This window comes from Scardinius erythrophthalmus (genome assembly GCF_964197995.2).
Source record: "Scardinius erythrophthalmus genome assembly, chromosome: 25".
In the NCBI taxonomy this organism is placed as follows: Eukaryota; Metazoa; Chordata; class Actinopteri; order Cypriniformes; family Leuciscidae; genus Scardinius; species Scardinius erythrophthalmus.
Genome location: NC_138245.1, coordinates 3,740,702 through 3,764,745, shown reverse-complemented (window position 1 = coordinate 3,764,745; position 24,044 = coordinate 3,740,702). Strand labels below are relative to the sequence as shown.

At 38.2% G+C, this 24,044-nt stretch overlaps 1 protein-coding gene across 2 annotated transcripts in view; it reads right to left on the bottom strand.

Annotated features, from left to right (window-relative positions):
- The window catches only part of rargb (retinoic acid receptor, gamma b), a 42,766-nt gene that overhangs the window by 7,022 nt on the left and 11,700 nt on the right, over positions 1 to 24,044 (bottom strand). The window contains exons 1-2 of one of the 2 annotated variants that reach the window (XM_081357836.1): positions 15,293 to 15,814; positions 889 to 1,037 (exon numbers count right to left, since the gene is read on the bottom strand). In XM_081357836.1, coding sequence (XP_081213962.1) covers positions 889 to 1,037; positions 15,293 to 15,437 — 294 coding nt within the window. In that variant the 5' untranslated portion in view covers positions 15,438 to 15,814. Of the gene's footprint in view, positions 1 to 888; positions 1,038 to 15,292; positions 15,815 to 24,044 lie in introns of those variants that run through there. The other variant, XM_081357835.1, reaches the window with a different exon arrangement.

Here is a 24,044-nt window from a genome sequence, read left to right as displayed (position 1 = left end):
CCCAAATCTTTTTGCCAATATGGGATTCTAACATAATTAACCATTCTCAGGTTTTGATTAGTGAATGTGTCATTTATTTTGAAGTGCATTATAATACTGGTCATGTTTTTTAAACCTGTTTTGTTCAGTTTGAAAAATCTAAATAAACCATTTTGTTTAAATACTATTTTAGCTTAACACCAGAGTGCTGATGTGCAGAACATTGGTAACAGAAATTCATTTTTTTAGGCACATAACAGAAAATATGATGCATATTTAAAAAGGTTTTTCTGAGTTATCTTTATTTTTAGCAAGTAAATGAAATTAAACAAAATGTTGTTAGTTTTAACATAAGTTTAATATATAGCTAATTTAGCTTTTGTTAATGGTTAAATTAAGTTGTAAAAAGCCAAAGAATAATTATATTGACCTACATTAATTAACATTTTGGCTTCTGTCTAAAGAAAATATATTGATTAAGTATGATATGGTCTTTATAAGAAATACTCCTTTTACTTTTTTGAATGTCTTTGTGAAAAGAAATAGCATTTTTGCTTAATGTTCACATTAAAATTTAAGGTTTGCAACAAACCATAATTACAATAATTTGAGAAAAATATTCTAAATAGAATCCTAGAGTTCTTTACTCAAAATTAAAGAACCTTTTATGCCAAAAGGTTCTATATAATGAGAAAAAACTTGAAAGATTGCATAATACTTTCATGTTTAATGGGTTGTTTATTTTTTTTCTAGCGATAAAATATGTTTACGAGCTGTTTAATTCATAAAATTTAATTTAAACTAAAAATGAAACCAAATGAATGAAAACTAAATCCACAAAATGATCTCCTGATGGGAAGCCTGTCTAAAAGGCCAGAAGTCAGACTGGTCTCTTCTAAGAGTGTGTACCTTGCAGCCCTCACAAGAGCTCACTCCATAATGATAGCCAGAAGATTTGTCCTGGCACACAAAGCAGGGTTTATAGATGCGAGGAGGAGGAGGTGGAGAAGGAGAACTGGGAACCATCTCCTCTGAGCTTGTGCTCTGAGTCTCCACCGCTGCAGACATCAGGAAGAAAAGGACAAGATATTTAGAGATGATTACTAAGACAAGAATCTCTATTGGTTTTTCAAATCCTCAAGCCCTACAGGCAAGTTTTTAACTGGCAAACATCACTCCCCCACTCTTCAAAACATGTACTTACTCTTTAAAAAACAAAGCCACTTTAGCCTTCACATATTTTTGATTGGTGAGTTTGTGGAGCATTCTTGATTATATAACATTATTGGGTGCATCGTCAAAAATAAAGACTTGAATTCAGGTGGATTGCTATTTTAAAGAATATTAAAGGGACCTATTATAAACCTTTTTTTATTTTTTTTATTTTTTTTACAAGTTCAACTTTTCTTTAGTGAGTAATGTTGCTGTTTAAGCATGAAAAAGCTCTGCAAAGTTACAAAGCACAAAGTCCCTCCAGCAGGAGTTCTTCTCTATATCAGTGTCAGTGTTTCTGAACTCTCTGAAAAGCCTCTATTGTAGTCTTGAGTTTCTTCCAGGAACGAACACGTCACAATATTCCTCATTTAAATAATTCATACGCAGAGTAAAGGGGCGGGGCCTGGTTGAGTTAGTTAGTAGTGTGTTAAACTGGCGGTTATGGTAAGGGGCGGGACATTTCCCAAACACACTTGAAGCGGTTGACCAATCACAACACACTGCTCCAGCCGACCAATCAGAGCACAACACACTGCTCCAGCCGACCAATCAGAGCACAGTGTGCTTTTCAGAAGGAGGGGCTTCATAGAGACAGGAACTAACCAGGGGTGCGTTTCCAGTACAACAACGTAACTCGTTGCTTAACTACGATGCATCGTTGAAGAAACCAACTAGTCAACTAGCTGTTTTCGGAAACTGTATTGTCACAAATTAGTTGTTCAAACACTGGTTAATGATGTCACACAAGTCTGTCACTACAAAACTATACCGGTGTTCAAGGACAAGCATTAAGCTGGTTCAGATCATACCTATCTGACCGCTACCATTTTGTCTATTTAAACGGAGAAAAATCGATCATAACTCCAGTAAACTATGGAGTGCCGCAAGGATCTGTGTTAGGCCCTCTATTATTCTCAATATATATGTTGCCACTTGGTAATATTATAAGGAAACATGGAATTAGTTTCCATTGTTATGCTGATGACACTCAACTATATATTTCATCACGGCCGGATGAAAACGCTAAATTATCCAAATTGACAGAGTGTGTTAAAGATATAAAAGATTGGATGACGCGCAATTTTCTTTTATTAAATCCAGATAAGACAGAGGTACTAATCATCGGTTCAAAAAACCACCCACAAATCCTCTCACAATACAACTTTAACATAGTAGGGTGTCCTGTTACTTTATCCTCTACAGTAAAAGACCTGGGTGTTATATTAGACCGCAACTTGTCTTTTGAAAATCATATTTCATATGTTACAAGAACAGCCTTTTTCCACCTTAGAAACATTGCTAAGCTACGTAATATGCTATCTGTTTCTGATGCAGAAAAGTTAGTTCATGCATTCATGACCTCAAGACTAGATTACTGTAATGCTTTATTAGCTGGTTGTCCTGCATCCTCAATAAACAAGCTACAGTTAGTCCAAAATGCCGCCGCTAGAGTTCTTACTAGATCAAGAAAATTTGACCATATAACACCAATTTTATCATCACTACATTGGTTACCTATAAAGTCCCGTATTAATTACAAGGTATTGCTACTGACTTATAAAGCCCTAAACGGCTTAGCTCCAGTTTATTTAACGGATCTTCTATCGCCCTATAATCCATCGCGCTCTTTAAGATCACTAAATTCGAGGCTTTTGGTCATACCTAGGATATCCAGATCCACCAAAGGAGGGAGAGCATTTTCACATTTAGCTCCAAAACTCTGGAATAGTCTTCCTGATACTGTTCGTTGCTCAGACTCGCTCTCCCAGTTTAAAACTAGATTAAAGACGCATCTCTTCAGCCAGGCATTTATATAACATTTTTAATCTTACAGTTTAATCCGGTCTCTACTTCATAAACGCCAGAGGAGAACTGCCCCCCGACTGAGCCTGGGTTCTCTCAAGGTTTTTTTTTCTCCATTAGGTCACCTGATGGAGTTTTTCGGTTCCTTGCCACTGTTGCCTTTGGCTTGCTCAGTTGGGGATACTTAATTTGATTAATCGATTCAACAGTGCTATTGATCAGCATTACCAAACGTGGATGTTTTACACCAGAAACAAACACTGATGTACTATTTTATTTAATACTGTGAAGCTGCTTTGATACAATCTGTATTGTGAAAAGCGCTATATAAATAAAGTTGACTTGACTTGACTTGACAAGTGGTGGAGTAGACTTTTGCTATAAATTACAGACATGGCATCTGAGGACTAATTATCATTTTTCTCAGTTATTTTGCTTTATTTCCAGATTCACTAATAGGCTCGTTCTTACGTAGTAGAGCACATTCACACATGCGCAGTCTTCAAAAATGGTGCTTTAAATCTCTTGACAAACTAAAGAATGTCATTTAAATGTGTTTATATTGAAAATATAAGATATAGATTGTACTGAATGTCAGCTTGCACATTTGGCTCAAGAGCATGATCTATGTAAGTCCACAGGTCAGGCAAACAAGAAACTGCTTCTACAGGTCGAGATCTGTCGTTCCAAACACACAACTTTGTTGCGAATGTTTGTTGGAAATATGGTTTCGGGAAACACTGATTCGTTGAACTGCTGATAACGACGGAACTTGCGACCATAGTTGGCCAACGATGCTTTCGGGAAACACACCCAAGACTAGGAAGAGAATATGTGCAACAATGTTAAATATTAGGAAAATATTTTTGAACATTCAAGCGATTCTCGACGCAGCGTCTCGTTCCCTCGAAAGGGAACGTCTCAGGTTACGCCTGAGAAGGGAACGAGACGCTGGGTCCCTCGGCCACACTTCCTGCGCTCCTGAGAACGACTTGCTTCGACCAATCAGAAGCTGATGCTGTTGTGATGTCACGCTGAAGGCGTTCCCCAATGTGTCGATTCTCGACGCAGCGCGAGTTCCCCCGAAAGGGAACCTGTTTTAGTAGAGCCCAAAAACAACATCAAGACTTTGAAAAATGGCAATAATATGTCCTCTTTAATTTATCAAGAATGTAAGGGAATAAGGATGAAGTTGTCAAATGCATTAGGAAGCCTCTGTCCAGGGGTCAGAGCTCAAAGACAAATATTATGAGAGCACATTGAGTGCCGAAAGAGAAGAGAGATGAGAAAAATGACCTAACACGACAGATGAATGAATAGCTTTTCCTGTTATATCGAACTCGTATCGAACCGTGACTCCTGTGCACCGTTACACCCCTAATATGTTATAGTTAATAAAAATACAATTGATCATTGTTTGTTCGTGTTATTCACAGTGCATAAAGAAATGCTGTAGAGTTATAGTTCATTGATAGTTAATGTTAACTAATGTAGCACTAAAGTTAACCCTTTTGTAAAGTGTTCCTGGATGAATGAATAACATGCTTTGACTGACACCTCAGCATGTGTTCAACTCGCTGTCACGCGCCCAAATGGCACCAGTCAGTTTCAGAAACATCTTGGAAAGCAGCCATACAGGCACAAACATATAATATAACACGCTTTGCCCAGTTTAAACACCACCGTGTGAATCCAGTGTTGTATATTTTGTGCAAGTCCACGCTGTCACTCGGCTCAACTTTCACCTCTAGACACCCTTTCCCCCCTCATGCTCTTGTTTCCTGGACCCTAAATTCCTCAGGCCTGGATGACTGGCTTTTTACTAGAGGTCCAGTCTCGAGATCCCCCGTAAAGCCCGTCTGTGGTCTGACCGAAGCCCGAGGCTTGCCTGACCGGCTCTTTATTGGCAGAGTCACCTTGGCCAGCCATTCACACCAGCACCAGCTGTCCCTCACTCTCCACTTGTAAAAAAATGAGAGAAAAACAGCTAAAACGGGGCAGATTTTATTGGTCATTCCTCCTACTGAATGGAGTGAATCCCCCATATGTGCCTCTCATTCTCTCGTTCTTCTCCTCCCTCTGTCCCTCCACGGGCACCGTTTAACAAGAGCAAAATGAGAGAAGGTATAGATGAGAAATCTCATAAAAACCAGGGGGTTGGGGGAGACGGATGAAGAATGTGTGAGAGAGGGTGAGTTTCACTTTGACCTTGGCTTTGGCTTCTCAAGACATGAACATGAACGGAGAGTCACACAAATACTGCCAGTGATCTAATCGCGACCTCTGAGATAAAATATGCTACATTGATGATCTGACATTTGGCAAACTATGAAAGGATATTTCCTTTCCAAACAGCATGGAAATCTGTGCTAGAGACGTTCCAAAGTCACAACCCAGTTTTGTTGTGAACAGAAGATATTCGAACTTCAAAATATATGGACCTTATTCCGGGTAGACGCCATATTTAATTTGACTGGAATGAAAACAAAGCTGTGAGAGGAAGATCGATGCATTCAATGGACCGAATTCATGAAGCAAAAGCACATTTCTGTGTAAATTGTTCATAGAACTATTAAACAGATGCATACATTAATAAATATATACTTACACTACCATTTAAAAAAAAAAAAATATATATATATACGTTGATCAAATATATAATTGATCAAAAGTGACAGTAAAGACTTCTATAAAAAAAAATCAAATAAATGCTGTCCTTTTGAACTTTCTATTCATCAGAGAATCCTGAAAAAGCGCATTATGGTTTCCATGGGATTATGAAGCAGCACAGCTGTTTTCAACATTCATAATAATCATACATTTTTCTTGAGCAGCAAATCATCATATTAGAGTGATTTCTGAAGGATCATGTGACACTGAAGACTGGAGTAATGATGCTAAAAATTCACAGGAATAAATTACATTTTACAGCATATACACATAGAAAACAGTTATTTTAAGTAGTAATAATATTTCAAAATATTATAGTTTTTACTGTATGTATGATCAAATAAATGCAGCCTTGTTGAGACGTTATTCAAAATCCCGAACTTTTACAAATGTGTATGCAAGAATACACATTTCATTCTGTTCTCGTTTCATAAATAAGGCACAAAAATGTATTTGCTGAAACACTGAGAATTCCAGTGAGCAAAAAACAAACAGACAAAAAACAGTAAACATTAGTTGTTCAAATTAGACATGATCTAAGACCTTGAGATTTGACCTGCTTTTTAACTTATTATTAAGAATAATAGTCTATTGTGTAACTTGTAGAACATATTTTCTTACAATACAAGTGTGTGTTCACACAGGACATTCTTGTGTTCACAAACAGACGCAATGGAACAGAACGCAGGGTCACAAGACACGGTTTTAAAAGTTTAACTAATTTTAGCTTGACACACCATCTTAAAAAAGCAATACTCATGAAGCTGGAAAAGACATCAGTCTGATGCGTGTGTGTATTATTGTGCATTATGCAGTAGGTAATAGGATCAAGTACTGATACTGTGTGTTGTTGTGTTTATTTTTTTCTTTGGATTTTGTGTGGTTCTGTCATGCAAGACTTCTAGGTCTCTGGAATGCTGATAGACGTAGTTCTTGCACATAATGTTCTGTGAAACACAAGGTCGGGGTGATGGGCGAGTGAGTGGGTGAGAACGCAACCTGATCACTGTGTTTATGTAGTAACTTGGTCTGAATTGGCTTTATGTGTTTATATGGCAGCAATGCTCGAGTGACACAGAGCGGTTCTGAAAACATCAGCCTCTTTTGTGCTGGAGGAGTGGAAACCTGGCGCCACCAGAGAAATGACTGACAGACGTAAAGGGGAAGAACGAAGGAATGCAATTCTGTTCCCATTCCATTTTCTCTCTTTGTTATATTTGACATGACTTGTGGAGAATACATGAAGTAGTCTATGGTCGATTTGGAAGTAAAGCAGGTGGAGTTTTCAGAAGAAACAGTTAAATAAAATGTATTTTATTGTCTGAATTGGCACTTGACAGCATAATAAGATTTCAGAACTAACTGAAAATGTACTGAAAAAAATGACTTGCCATTGATTTTTGAACTGGAATGAATTTTATAGACTTCCATTAAAATGCCCCTATTATGCTATTTTAAAGATTCCTGATTTATTTTTATTTTTTTGGCGTCTCCTACAACAGGTTTACATGCATCCAAGCTCAAAAAACACTTAATTTCCTCATAATATCCACTGCAGCATCAGCTCTTTTCTCTCAGTGTCTGAAACGGTTTGATTAAAGATTTAGTCTCTCTAAACCCCGCCTCTCTGAGAGCTGCTCTGCTCTGATTGGTCAGATGGCCCAGTCTGTTGTGATTGGTCGACCGTGTCAGAAACCAAACACACATTATCATATCTGAATTTCAGCTCCGGATCTTCCTCAGCTCTTGATACTCAGTGATACGAACAGTAACGATGCCGTCGGTTTTACCGTATCAATCTCATCAAAGTGGATTTGCTGTCAGCAGAAAACAGCGTCTTCTCCACATGAACAACACGAACCAAACTCTTCCAGTCTCAGATACACTACAGTGTTTGAGGGTCAAAGTAGACGTTGTTCACGGCAGCCAATGAAGAACATAGACTGGCATTATGCAAATCTGTTACAAACCTACGCAGATTCAGCAGGAAGTGAGACTGGAGTTACTGACGACTCGTTTCAGTTCAGAATCACTTCTTTCTTTCAGGAGACAAAAACCCAATTTATCTGCACTTTGATCTGTGAAACTTTGTAGATCTTTTACATTCACAAACAGCTCTATTACACACTCCATGAAAGGGAAATTTCGAAAATGCATAATAGGGGCGCTTTAAATCACTGAAATACACACAAAGAAAATTATTTATTTGTTATGATTGTATTGTAAGTGGTCTCAGTCCACATTTCTGCAGATTACTGTGTGTCTGCACTGTTTAGACAACAAACTCAATGAAAGGTGATGCAGGTTTTATCAGTAAAGGAGTCGAGGGCTTCAGCATGACAATCCAAGTTCTCTCTGTTGGCTCGAATTGCATGGAAACGCTGATAATATCCATGTCTTTCAGCAAACTCAGCAACACTATCAGGCGATACCGTCTCTGTGAGCTCCTGTTTACACCTGCTATTAAAGGGGTGGTTGATTATGACTGAACTTTTTCAACTTTAGCTAGTGTGTAATGTTGCTGTTTGAGCATAAACAACATCTGCAAAGTTACAATGCTCAAAGTTCAAAGCAAAGGGAGATATTTTCTTTTACAGAAAACGCTTTATAAGGACTACAACAAACGGCTGGTAAGGACTACAATGAGCTTATTCAGGGTTAGAGACATCACTAACCGTAAAATTTAAATAAACCCCGCCCCACAGAACGCGATTTATAGATTATAATTACAGAATAGGCTTATCAATGACTAGAAGATAGTTAACTCCACATCAGCTTCATAAATTCATCAACTAATCATTCAGAAATGTCCTGTTGCTTCTACAGTACATGTTGTCACTTCCTCTTGAGTCTCTCCATTATTGGCCGACTCCGGTTTGAACATAAAAGGCTAAAAGTTTTTGAAATTTACACACACACACACACACACACACACACACACACACACACACACACACACACACACACACACACACACACACACACACACACACACACAAGCTCTTGAAGCTCCGCCCTCTGTGCCGGGAGTAGCAGCTCATTTGCATTTAAAGGGACACACAAAAACAGAGCGTTTTTGCTCACCCTCAAAAAGTGAAAGTTTTAACATGCTATAAAAAATATATTCATATTTTTGAGCTGAAACTTCACATACACACTCTTTTGTCATGAAAACAACAGACTTATTTTACATCTTGTGAAAAGGAGCATTATAGGACCCCTTTAAGATGCGTTTTGGTCGATCGGATCACAAGTGGACAACACTAAAAATGCAGGTGTAAACAGGGTCTAAAACATTTTGAGCTCGGTCACTTTCAACGACTTCCAGAGGTAGTCGAAAACGCATCCGACCAGATTACTCTCATATTGTAGAGGCTCATGTAGTCAAATGTGTTTGAACAGCAGAAAAAGACTGTCTTCTCTCCGCCTATTGACTGAATGCGTGAACATTATGGGAAGCGCGCTAGCCAGACAGGATTTAAACTTTGTTGAACTTCTTTTCAGAAGTGGCTGAAAGTGGACAAAGAGATGCATTAAATCACCAGGTGTAAACAGGAATCTGTCTCCCTCGTCTACTTGTGATCAATCATCTTTATACCAGGAGTAAACTGGTTCTGACATAATCAGAAAGAAGCAAATCATCACTCAATAGAAGCATCACGTAATGCAACATCTGCTCAAGACTATTACATTTCTGATGTTTTATTATTATTTAATGAATTAGTAATAGATTCATATATGGCTACATACACTATATTTGTGCAAAGGTTGCTTCAGTGTCTATCCAAACATACAAATATGTATGTGTACACATTACATACAAGTATAAATGGCCTAGTTTTTCCAGCAGGTGATGAACAGAATAAATCTAGCGTGCATCACTTGTGTTTTATGTTCCTGATGAACTTCACTAAGTCTTGAATTTATCATCTTTTCTTTGAACTTTATTTCTCAGTACATCTTTTCCTCTCTTATGTATATAATTAAATAAAGTGCTCCTCATGTCATAATGAATGCACTGGCACAAAAAAAGGATGTTGTTTTTAAAGCAAAATGCAAAATCGCTCATACATTTGTCATGCATATTTTGGATCCAAACACACACATAATGGTTTGCAGACTGAGGGCAGAGATGAATGGCTCTTTCATTTCTTCTGCGTGGTTGTACTGTATGTGTGGATGGATTGAACTGCATGATTGAGTCACTAAAAACTACAAAAGGCGTTCATGAAACTCTTGATGTTCTGAATTCCAATATGGAGTGAAAGCAAATAGTGCATAAACAGACTTTAAGTGAACTGATTTTATAAAGGAATGAAGAAGAAAACTCAGTTGTGTGGATGTATTTGAATACAGCAAACATTAAACAGAACTTCTTTTCTCTCTTTTTTACCAAGAAAAAAAAGACATTGGTAAGACAACAGTATTTGTTCTGACTCTTTTTTTTAGTCAAATGCTGACACAGTGGATTTTACAGGCTTTCTGCATGTTGTTAGATTTTATAACATCTCACCAACATTCGACTTGAAGCGTTGCTGAGAAATTTAACAGGTTGGGTCAATTCAGGTTTGCTTCCAAAACCTAACGCTTGGACGCTTCTGAACATTAGATATGGGATTGAGGCATTAAAACCTCATTTGATTTCCTAATCCTTAAATAACAAATTGTTATTAGGTCTGAAATATTTCCAGGACTGTAATAGTTATAATAGTGCAACAGCGTATATTTAACAAACATACTCTGCGAAATGCAGCAGCAATCAAGTTATTCTCTTTTTTGTAATTGCAATTAACTGTCACATTCATTTACATCAATATTGTGTTAATAGTAATAAACATAATTTTTCCGTATTACTTGCAGATCTCTTTGAAGATCTGCAAGACTACTGCAAGACACTTTACAAAATGTAAATGACTGCTGCATAGCACTAAATGCCTCTGCAAAATTACTGTATGTAACATTGCATGTTTGAAATATTAATACTGTCATTAATTTATTATTACTCATAATCACTCTCTCTCTCTGTGTGTGTGTGTATCCTGTTGTAATAAAACCTGGCATAAGATTGTTTTAGGGGTAAGGTTTAGATCAGGGTTATCTATAGCGCTTGTCCTCTGTAGGGTCTCGGGGTGTTGGAGTCTCTCCCAGCATTATTATTTGCATGTCTTTGCATTTTCCCAGTGAACTCACACACACACACACACACACACATAGGCTTTTCCCTGCCCTGGCATGTCACCATTTTGAAAATAACACCCTTAAATATTTCAGAACACATAATGCTCATGCCTGTGGACTGAGCCGATTCCTGTTTTCACATTCGCAGGAGATACACATAACAAAGGCCACAGTGTTTGGAGAGACTAAAAGCTCATTTAATCCTGTAACAAGCTGTGCTCGAGTCAAACCAGCACCTGTGTGAAACTACATACTAAACATGCACTAATGCACACGACCTGTTCTGCTGTCTGCATATGACCACACCGAGCACCAATACTGATGGATATTAATACACTGAAAAAAAAGGATATGATCAATAAGTCATGACAACAAATGTTTTTCTATTACTTTAACTCATAAAAATAATTTAACCTTTTTTTGTTGTTGTTATACAATATTTAATTAAATTAAATTAAATTTTTAAATGAGCTGAAATGACTTGTACAGCCAATTTGATTATACTATTTTTTTTTAAGTTGAATTAGGGGATTTTTTTAGTGTACTGTAGCTACTGTGATAAAAATATATGATCAGTATGTCATGGCAACTTGTGTTTTTACATTACTGTAACTTATCGAAATAATTTAAGCAATTTCAAGTTATGCAAGATTAAACGATCAGCTTAATATAATGTAAGTTTAAATGACATGTACAACCATGTTGATTATAGTTAATAATTTAAGTTGTAATATATGAAAAACATTTTTACAGATGAGAAAGAGGAAATAAATAAATAAATAAATAAATAAATAAAGTGGTCTGTCAGACCTAATCTGGCGCACACATATTTAAATCTATTATTTAACCCATATATAAAGCCATCACTGATCATTATTGATAAATATGTCGACATGTTTGAATGATTTAGTGGTAAGTCCTGACTCAAGAAGATCGAAACATCTGAATGTATCACTCTGTGGCTATTATTAAATAAAAGCATTTTCTTTCTTTTTTTGTGAGACATTTGCATACATTTGCATATGCAGATCTCTTTTCTATGGACTTCATTGTTTGGTTGACAATCCATCTCAAGTGGTCTAAGTTTTGATTTTTGTGATTATCTTAAGGTATTTGTACAGCAAAACCACCTTTTTATAAAAAAATGCATTTGTACTTTGCTTGGTTTAACCACAGCGGCCATCTTTGTGTGATGGCACACAACAAACTTTGGGCTATACAGATGTTTACAGAAACCTCAATATCGTAGCTCAGGATTAAAATTAAAAAGAAAATTTTAAAATAGTGGTTTAATAATACCAATACATAAACGGTAATCCTTAAATTGAATTTAATTTGGCCTAATTTAAAAATGGCCGAGCAACTTTACCATTTTTGGAGCACTTGAAATGCAATGACCCCGGAAGAAAAAGGTGAAAACAGACATTGTAGCATTAAAAGACATTTTGTTCTAAATTAGCATCCTAAAACTAGGTTATATATGTGGTAAAGTCAGACATGCAATTTTGGTATCTTTGGCAAAATGTGCTGATCGAATGAGGATTGACTATATCAGAGAATGTAAACCATGGTTTCAGTTTCTCATTTAAAAGTATCAGTTTAAGAACAGCTTTGCTCAAAGCTTAACCAGCATCTCCTGCACACATGGACCAACACGTCCTGATGGGATGAAGGCAGACTGGTAAAACAGGAGCTGTCTTTCTTAGAAGCAAGTTGTTAAACTTGGATTGCCCCTTTCATTCAACTGCATGCATACAAAGCTTTCTTCTTTATAGTACCTCATAAACTGACCCTTTTTATTTTGCCTTTTCAGGATGAAGCTGAACCAACATTTGGCCACCCCCTCCCAAGCCACCTTCACATTTATTACACCCCACACAACCGAAAGACTAAGACAACTGGTCACTGACCAGAACCCAACATCGACCAGAGAATCATCCAATCCAGACAAGACCTGACCTTCAGACATGAACTTCAGCCTGACAAAACATCACAATTTGTTTTAAAAAAGATACCGAACTGTGTTCAAAGAGTATGATGAAGAATCTCCATGCATCCATGTTAGTTCAGCAGTGTTAGCAAACCATACTTTGTTGAAGTAAATCACTTTGCATTTAGTAACACAGCTTGGTCTTGAAGTGTTTGCTGATGTGAAGGTCTACAAAACATCGAGCCATAACCAACAGTCAAAAGAGGAAACTAAACTTGCATCTAATGTATCAACTGAAGCATGCAGACGAGAACTATGAGTTATTAACAAACTTTCTACAACAACATATCTTAAGTGTTTACACAAACATTTTGGCCGATACCGATAACCGATAATTTGTTATTTTTGAAAGCCGATAACCGATATATTGGTCGATAAACCTTAATCCAAGTTTTTATAAAATTTTTGAGAGCCTGATTACAAAAACAAGTCTCACCATTAAAAGCCATGTCCTAAGCACACAATTATAATATTCTCATTATAATTGTATGTAGCCGATATGACAGACTTGTGCTGTGCATGTTGCATTTGACTGTATTTTCCTTTTTTGAAGTGATTCCAATCATATTTCAAGCAATTCAAAACCCTCATGTTGAACATTGCGCATCTGAAGTGTCTCAGCTGAAGGAAATAATCCATTATCTATCGGCTTTAATATATCGGCCAGATTTTCTTATTTGGCCGATAACGATAACATTAAAAATGAACATATATCAGCCGATATTGATATGGTGGCCAATATATTGTGCATCGCTACTAAGGGTAATGAACTAGCAAAAGCGAACAAGTTCAAGTTTAGATGGAGAGGTAGGACTCAGCTGTTGCTCCTCTGAGGGTGAGAAGACACTTCAGACTATTGTAAACGGTTCATTGTGAGGTGGGCCTTGTTGTGGGGTGCGATGTTCTTTCAAGCCGTCAGTCTGGCTATAAAATGGCATTACGGCATAGAGGCAAATTCCAGCAGGACCGTGTGAAATCCACTCACGCGCACATACAATAAGACACAGACGCAGACACATGGGCTGTGATTCATATAAATACGACTCTTGTTTCTGTATTTTTCTTTCTAGTTCCCTGAGTGTGCTTTAAACTTGATGACAGACATTGCAAGAGTCAATGAGTTATTTCTTCATTGAAATATGTAATGAATTCCAAATGACTGGACAAAGATGGAGACAACATGAAGGACACTGAATATTTTTCATGTAGGTGCACTAAGATAATCACAACTCTTGCTCACTGTCATATTTCAGTTCAGCTATTTACTTTCAACTAAATAACTTGGATCTCATTATGTGACATTTAAATAACCTTATAAATGTGGAGCATTTCCATATTGAATGACCTTGCCAAAGGATTTTCCTGTGAAAGGCAAATGTTAAGCAGAAAACCCCTAATCCTCCCATTCTCTCCTGGTTTCTGTTCCATCGGGCTCCCTAATCCTTTAATTGAGTTCATTGTATTCATAATTAAATAATTAAAGACATCCATTAAAGTCAAAATGATGCTGAGAGACTCTGAACACACACACACACACACACACACACACACACACACACACACGAGAGATTACTTGACTTGAAGCCTGTATATAAATAATGCATTATAAAAGTGTTTTAATGAATTAATTATACTTTGTAATGCACCTTATAAGGCAATGCATGATATCATGAATAACTGTAGCCACAGTTATAATACATTATAATATTTACTGATTCTCTGTTACACCTTTAGAAAGTATAATGCACTAAAATACGACAAACAAATTTTAGATGTAACAAGAATCTGCAAATATACTGCATTTTAACTTGCAATTATTTGTGAAAAGATATAATACCTTACATTATTTCCGTGCATTATTTAAACTAGAGTGTGTGCATTATTCATATTTGTATATATTTTATTTTATCACCATATACCATAAATACATATTTTCTTTAATAATCAGGATAATATTTTGTGTGTCATAGTTTTACCACCGTTTTCTGCGTACAATTAAAGGTTATACTGCGTTTAAAAGCCCTGGGCCTGCATTTATATGTTAATTTTTGACTGTTTCAACCAAATATGAGCATGAAACTCCAATTTGCAGTCATCGCAATGAATATTAATAACGTCACTTTATAGGACAACGACTGTTTATAATTGTTGCCATTATCATCACTAATTACTAAGCATCTATCACAATGACAGTATTCAGAAATATTATTATTATGCAAAAGGATCAGCATTTTAGCATCATCATCATCATCAGTAAATTTGTTCTGACGACTAGGCAAAAGGTCTAGCCTTTAGAAAGTTAACAAAAGTACCATTTAAGCCAGTTAGCGCATGACAAGATGCTGAGCACACACACCACACTCACTCAGACTCCAAGAATAACTAATGCTCATGCTGGAGAGGACACAGAGATATGAACACGTGCAGCTGGGGAGAGTAGAGACTCCTCACACTTACACTGCAGGCTCGTGGTGTTGCTCCATGAGAAGGACTCGAGTGCAGGGAAGAAGGAGCTGGCTTTCCTGAGCATGCATGAACTCTGAGCGCTCACGTCGAACAGGGGTCTGGCCCCGACCCCGAGAGCCTCCACACAGTCAAACATCACGTCCAGTCTTCAACACAAACGCTGAGTCTCAAGCTGTCGGTGAACTGCAGATCCAGCAGACGATGACCCACTCAAACACAGTCCTCCAGTCAGTCTGACACGGCTGCCAAAGCTATCAATCACAATAGAAAGTCTCAAGGACTTGAGACTTCTGTTTCAGGTGTAGCTGTCACTCTAGCCGACTGGTTTTCTCTCAGTAACTGGAACTGTTGTGTTCTGTTCCCTCTGTCGAGTCAAGCGGCTCCAGTGCTGGTCTACAGTGATCATCACCTCTCTGCTGTCTGAGTTCATGAGCTTTATCAACCTGTCAGGACTCTTGAATGTCAGCTAACACACTGAGTCTCCACAACCTTCACTCGCCTCGGCTTTAGCTCAGCCCACAACGAGGGAGAGGGAGAGGAATGACAGAGCGAGGGAGTGAGGGAGTGAAGGAGGGAGGGAAAGAGGGAGGGAGGCGGGTGCTTTTGTGGTTGGCTGAAAGACGAAAACTTTCCCTTCCATTTTCTGCTAGAGCAATCTGTCAGCCTGCATCATATTTTATACCTTTGCAAATGAAAACAAACAACATGACCTCCTCTCACTCCCTCTATCTATCAATCTTCTTGCACTGTTCCTTTGAAATATATCGCCTTCTTTTTCTCTAGACGCACTCGCTCATGCGAAAGTGTTGATACTCACAGGGCTGTGCAACTGAATTGAAGAATGCCTTTTAAATTACACTTCCTGAATACGAGTTGACATGCAGGAATGTGATTCTAATTAGAATACAATAAGTTAAAGTCCCCCTGTGGTGAAAATCAAGCTTTTAATGTTGTTTATGTGTCTATGTGGTGTTTTTAATATGCTTTAAGACAAACCATGTGTAAATTCATAAGTCGACAGCATTGCTGAGTATTTCCTCCTTAAAACTGCAGTGAACCAAAGACAGTCTCAAAAACACGCTTTGAAATCGCTGGTGTTTCTGACGTCACAAACTACCTTGTAACCAATCAGATCAACGTGTGATCGTCAACCAGTGGATCTCTGAGCTGAGTGAGTGAGTGGAGGCGGGGAGAATTTGCATATTCATAGAACCGCGCATACTAAATGAGGCAAGGGTGTCGAATTACATTCAAGCTATTTTAAGGCATGAAGAATTTCTTTCAAGGAAAAAAACTATTAAATATGTCATTTTGGTGATCAAAGATGAGTTTTAAGGGATCAACTTATTGGCTACAGGAGGACTTTAAATGAAATCTAACCCTAATTTTTAAGTTTGTCAAAAAGACTTATGAAAGTTTTGAATTTTTTTTTTTAAATATTAAAGTTGTATGGTTTTTTTATCTTACGGAAATCGATAAACAACTTTGAATTACTGTAATAAGGAGACACTTCTTCAATTCTGACTTTTATCAAAAAAGTTCAAAAATCATATATACAGAACATTTTAAACAAAAGACACTTAATGAAGAAAAAACATTTAAGATTCTCTTGCATTTACAGTATATGTTAGTATATGTAAATATATGTGTGACATACTGCTGAAATTCATGTTAATTCAGTTCAACTTTTCACTCAGATTGTTCACTCAAGTATAATATAATTTGTAATGAAACAATTTGTATTTAACTAAGAAAACACAAAAAGTATTTTCACTAGTGGTCTTGGACCTTTGGGCCAATGATTTTAAAGGGATACTTCACCTCTGGGAAGATGAATGTGTATTTAAAATAGGTCATTTAAGTAGAAGAAATGTGGAGAAATTTTTGAATTTGGAGCTTTCTAGACTGAGAAAAGCCAGAAAATGTATTTTTGGCTTATGTGGATGAAAGACAACAACTCCCAGAATGCACTTGCTTCGCTGCCTTAGGAGGCCACGCCTACCGGTTAGAGAGCACAGTTGAAAACAACAAGGCTAGCCTAAGTAAGTGATGAGTTTGCCAGGGATTTAGAGACCCAAAATGTCCGGGATTCGGCTTTTGCGTTCTACAGTCGCCATTCATCATGTTTACTGTGGCGAGCAGGACGAGGCTGACGGCCGCGGGAGAACGGCGCGAGGCCGGTGGCTTCATTACTGAGACGCGCCGGGTCTCGCATATCTCACGAAGGAGCGGGAATTTTCTTAGCAATGTTAAAACGCACATCAACCAACCAATCACTTGTTTAGCGTTCATGTAAACACTACAGTCAGATTCACCGATCGGAATTAATTCAGTTAGATTGAAACGAGAGGTGTGCATGTAAACAATGAATGGCGACCGCAGAACGCAAAAGCCGAATCCCGGACATTTTTAACAGTCTCGCCCGCCGGACAAGTCCGGGAAAAGGAAGATGGTAACCCCTACTTACTCAGCTTTCTCCTATTATTCAGCTTTCTCCACAGAACAAGAGCATGCTAGCTTAGCTTCCAAAGAAAGACGGCTGATACTGTGTACATTCTGTGAGTGAGATCCCACCCTCTATGGGCGGGCTGAAAACATGCGGAACAACGCCATCTACTGGCTGTAGTCTTTAGCCTCTGGACAGAAAATCCTCCGATGACGCAAAATGACGATTTTTGCGTCATCGGAGGATTTTTTCCAGACAAAAAATACATAAATCTCTCCTCTCAGGGGGATATGAGGGGGGAAAGCATGGTAATTCGAAAAATACTACAGGTTTTCTACTAATACAAAGCTTAATGCTAAATCCTGAAGTAACCCTTTAAATGATTTTAACTTACGGAACAGAAATTAATAATATGTCTTGATGTTATCCTAATCTTATATTGTAGTTGTTTTTTTTCCAATTCAAAAATTTGATCTCTAAACAAATAAACACAACGATTTTATTAATAATGGGTCTCAATATATAGCCTAGAAATCTAGACGCACCCTAGCGGCAGCAAAATTTATTTTGCAGCCAGGGTAGTCTAGCAACTCTCCATTGACTTTTGGAGCTGTAAAAACCTAAATTGGGTCAGGCCAATCACATCGTGTATAGAGTAGGCGGGGCGGGCTTAACATAATGACGACAGAGTTGCGACGGTTCCCTGCTACTTGAATACAAAGAAGAGCTGCTGCTGGCGAACAGTCTTTCGAATCGGCTTTGGCCGCGACTCTGGAGGACTTGGAGTTAAGTTTTTCTTTGAGAAAAGAGCAAAGAACGGGACTTAAGTCATTCTTAAAACAGCAAGATGTGTTCGTAGTTTTGCCGGCCAGATTCAAAAGTTGAATCTATCAACTAACGTTAGCTCCGCTGTTGGGAAAACGCTCTGGTTGGTTGATGCGCTGTCCTATTGCATGCAGAGTGAATTTGAAAGACAGCCGTTTATCCCGCCCCTCGGATTGAGCCGTGGTGAGTTGCCAGACCTAACATCTTGATGTAGGTCTGGCTTGCCAGGCTACTCAATATAGGCATAAATACAATACATTACATAGATAAAAGATGTTACATTACATGATGTGCTGTGATAGCCTTTTGCTTAACAGTCAGCTATAACAATTAAAATATTCATATAGCTAAAAAAAAAAAGCATTAACATGAGGAATATTTCCATCTACAGTATTTCAGATCGCATTCCTCCCTCTTCTGCTGTTCACTTCCTGTCCTTTCTCAATAAAAGTGCATCAATAAAAGGCCATAGATTAACTGAAAGTTTCCATCCAGTTCTACAGAGAAGAAATGTGTTTTGGTTTGACTGTGAAGGGTTATGGATGTACAGTGTAACTATTTGAAGACTTTCGCCACATTAAAGAGACTCATAGCCAGTCAAAAGCTCTTCAAGCCTGTCTTTCAGCGATGTTTTCATCATCATCATCATCATCGCCCCAAACCCTCACCTCACCTCACCTCACCTCTCCTCCATGGGTTTACTACATCATCTTTATTTTTCTCTCATTTCATCAAGTGCACCACAACTTAATGCTGTCCAGATCTGCGGTAACTCTTCCAATCCGTCGCTACTGAAATATGCCGAAATCGACGTCAACTGTCCCTGTTGACTCTGTATTGCATTTCTTAATTCTTCTAAACTTGACTTGACCCAGCCAAAGTCTGCATCAAATGTTCTTACTTTGACATGTTTTTCATAGTGTTGTGCATTATTTAGAAAGCAGTGCTAAAGGATGAAAAAAACGTTTCACATATTTACAGAGGAAACTGTGAGTTAATGATGACAGAGATGTTTTTGTGTTGTTTTTATGTAATGTCCAGACATTGCAGCTTGTCATTTTTCTAAGTAAAACAACATGTAATCTATTTATATTAAGACTAATTGTTAGTCTTTTGAAATAAGCGATTTCCCCTGTTTGTTGCATTTCTGCAGCATAGCACTTTGAATCAAATGTAATCGCTGACTCATGAGTCTCATTATAATCACATTTCCTCCAGAGGAGTGTGAGAGAAGAAGAGTGGCATGAAATTCAGACAAACCCACAGCCTATATGATTCACCTTCCATGCTTTTCCCTTTTCCTCCCCTCATTCACGAGGACTGAACTCTTAAAGCCAGCCCCAGTGGGGTGCTAACATTCCCCCAAAACTTCTGCCCTCCCTCCCTCTCTCTCTCTCTCTCTGGTTCACTCACTCTCTCTGGCGCCTGGTTCTCTATGCTTGCCTCACTCAACTCTTTGGGCCCTATCATACATCCGGTGCAATGCAGTGCCAGGCGTGACAAAAGTGAGTTTTGCTGTTTCAGCCTGACGCAGTTTTCATTTTCACGTCCTGCGCCACATTGTTTAAATAGCAAATGAATTTGCGCCCATTTGTGCGCCCATGGGCTGCTGGTCTGAAAACGAGGTGTGTTCTGGCGCATTGTTGGAGCGTTGCTATTTTGAGGAATCAGAAATAGACTGCGCCATTTACCAACTGAAATCTGGTCTAAAGTCAAGGGCACAGTATTTTTTTTGTTATTTAAAGAGCGCATTAGTGTAATGTGCACCTATAGGTGCGTACACTCTGCTTATTACACACACAGGGATGCGCAGCAGCACACAAATTTGGCAAATATTAAAAATAAAAGGATTACAATGTAAAAGATTATTATTGTGTACATAAAGATATGGTGGAATCCGGCTTGTCCCGTAGATGGTCTGCTTGTGCTTTAACCTCACACACACACACACACACACACACACACACACACACACACACAGCTTTAACCTTGTGCATGAGCAGATCCATTTCCTCGCAGATCCGTTTCCTCGCTAGAGAAGCGTTCAGTTTTTCTGCTTGCTAATTCCGTCATGTAAATAGTGAATCCGCCTTGGCGCAAGTGCAACTGGCTTTTTAAAGGGAATGGGAGAAGAGACTCTGATTGGTTTATTTTATGTTACGCCCAAAACACACCCATTACTCATTAAGAGAATATGGACAACACTTTTTGACCATGCGCCGGGAGCGACGACCATTTTTCCCGTCGTCCAAATGGCGACGACCATTTGATCATTTTATTTGGACTCACACTAAGTGCTCTTACACCGTGTGCTTTAGACCATGCGCTCAGATCCTTAAAATAGGGCCCTTTGTCTGTTTTTTCATTGTGCCACTTGTTTATTCCCCTAATTTTCCTAATACCCAATTGGTTACCCTTTATTTCGATGGTCCAATTTAGGCATTCTACTAACTTTGCACATGTATGTCAACTAAGGGTACGTTTACACGACAACAATGTACTAAAAATGGAAACGTTTTTCCTTCGCATTTTGAAAAGACAAACACACACAAAAAAAAATCCCATTGAGATGGAATCCCGAAAACGACTAAAAACGCTGTATTATGCATGCCAGGCCAGAAGTCAGCAATGCCAATTTGTAAAGAAACATTCTTCTACAGAGTGGTGAATAGAAACAATCAAGATGGTGAAAGCATGTTGTGTTCATTTTCATGTTGTGAAAGTGTTAATAAACACTTTTTGTTGTGGTTGTCAAGTACTCGTACATGACTATAGACACACATGTGCATGATGTTGCCGTTTACACAAATTTGCATATACACAGTTAACGCGGAGGCGATAATTGTATGGTTTTCAAAAACGTGCACTTTGAAACTCGTTTTCAAAAGTTTGCATTCTCAGGCTCCCAAAATCCGTCGTGTAAATGAACGGCATAAATGAAATGCATAAAAGGTTTTCAGTTTATAGTTGAAAACGGTGCAGTGTAAACGGCCCCTCACTCTCATTAAAGTATTAGTAGACTTTTAGGTTAGGGTTTGGGTCAGAATAAGTTGACATGTAGTTGCAAAGTTACTTATAATCAGTAGAATGTGTGCTGGGATCATCAAAATAAAAGTATTATCAGATATTAAACAGACAGTTGACATGTAGTTGCAAAGTTACTTATAGTTAGTAGAATGGACCATTGAAAAAATGTCACCATTAAATCCTCTTTTTATATTCATTATTTTATTCATGACTTTTACATGTAAGAGAATGTGTTTGTGGAGTTTTTTGCAGGGTTACTCTTCGCTGTAGTTTCACAGGTATTTTTTTTTATTGTTAGTTCATCTTAACATATAATTAATGAATAAAATTCTTCCAAGACATTTGAGGGGGAAAAAGTGTCTCTTAGGTTACTAACCAGAGTTATTTTATATTTGGGAAATGCAGCATAAATACAGTATGTTCTACCTAAGAGAATTACAAAAAAAAAAATTTTATATCGAAACACTACATTGTAGAAAAATGTAACGTTCAAAACTTTTTTCTTTTTTCCACATTCTTGTTTTGTCAATATCTGTTCATGTTTATATAGTCTACAGATGTCTTACATACATTTGGCAATGCAGAGACGACAAAAAAAAAAAAAAAAAAAACCTTTCAGCCAATATACAATGTGTACACAATACACAATACAGGATATGTGCTTTTCCTGTCATTTTTGTACCAAAAAAAATTTTTTTTAATGCATTTTCACTAAAATGGAACAAAAACACCCATGCTTTTCTTTCTCCTGCCTTCCCATTCTGTAGACATCTGTTAATCCGCACATACGTTACCCCCTATTTCACCCCATACCTTTGCTCTCTCTGCCTCAACATTTTCACCTGTCTTTCAACACGTCCCCCTCCTTCTCTTGCTTTTCTCATTCTCTTGTTCTCTCTCTCTCTCTCTCTCTCTCTTCTCTCTCTCTCTCTCTCTCTCTCTCTCTCTCTCTCTCTCTCTCTCTCTCTCTCACACACTCACACACACACACACACACACACACACACACACACACACACACACACACACACACACACACACACACACTCCTCAGTGACACACAGCAGGGAGCAGCACTGCACAGTCTCAGCCAGTTCTGTTCTCTCCACACCTTGAGGCAATTACACCCCCTTCAAACACACACACACACACACACACTCGCGGGCCAAGGCTTGAGGACTGCAGAAAGGAAAGGGGAATGCAGACAGGAAAAGGTGCCCCATTCTGTCTCTTTCTCTCTGTCTCTTTCTCAGGCCTTCCTGCTTTTCGTCGATCTGCCAATCATTCCTGTCCATCTGTGCCTCTGCTCCCTTTCTATCTTTTTATTTTTTGTATATTGTCTCTGTCTTTGTCCATTGGCGTCAGTGGCTCATCTGCAGGATCTTGCAGAATCAAACTTATGTTTTTTTTTACTGCCGAACACTAGCGTCATGGGATGCCCAGACAGACCGAACAAACCCTGCTCTGTTCAAACGACTCGCTCTTCTTCCAGCGAGGAACATAAACCTGGACCTCATCATTTGTGGCTGGAGCTACGCAGCGTTTGGGTTTGGATTTCTGACTGCATGTGTGCTGGATTTGCTTGTATTGGAATGTGTGGTTCCTTGGGGGTCTGTAGTGTGTGTGTGTCTGTGTGTGTGTGTGTGTGTGTGTGTGTGTGTGTGTGTGTGTGTGTGTGTGTGTGTGTGTGTGTGTGTGTGTGTGTGTGTGTGTGTGTGTGTGTGTGTGTGTGTGTGTGTGTGTGTGTGCCGGTCATGAATTGTAATCTGACCCTCAAGGGGGAAAACAGTCTTCTCTGCATTATAGGGCACTTATGTACACATACAAACATTTGCAAATGTGCAATTAACTACATTTCCATTGCTAATAAATCTGCAAAAGTTCATTCAAAGGAGAAGTCGGCTATGTAGAAGTTGACGTCTACTGACGACGCGCAAATGAAAGAACACAGATGCAGCCGAATCATTTCCATAAAGATAAACACAATCTACCAAGCGCAGATTAGCGTAGTCCTCTGATAATCATGTGCGGGGGATCTACTAACAGGCACAAAATGGGTTAAGAGATGCTTTTTTTGTGCCAAACACCAGAAAATTAATGCAAACCTTAGTAAATCACCTCGCATGATTCATTTAAGTACTCTCTTCCAATAAATTTTGCACCTGAAAGGGAAACTCCTACAAATGCATAAGCCGCAAAAATAACTGTCCAAGCCTTTTCATTGCTAATTTTTCACTGCGTGTCTTCAGTAAATCCCGACAGTAGTTTTAAACGCAGAAAGAGGGTTTGCACTGATGCAAGCTGTTAGTAAATCAAATAAAAAAAATAAAACAATTTACTGGAGTAAGTAGATTTACTAACAATTTCTGAGTGGAAATTGTTTCTACACCTAATTTGGTCCCACTTTATATTAAGTATCTTTCACTACCATGTACCTACATAAAA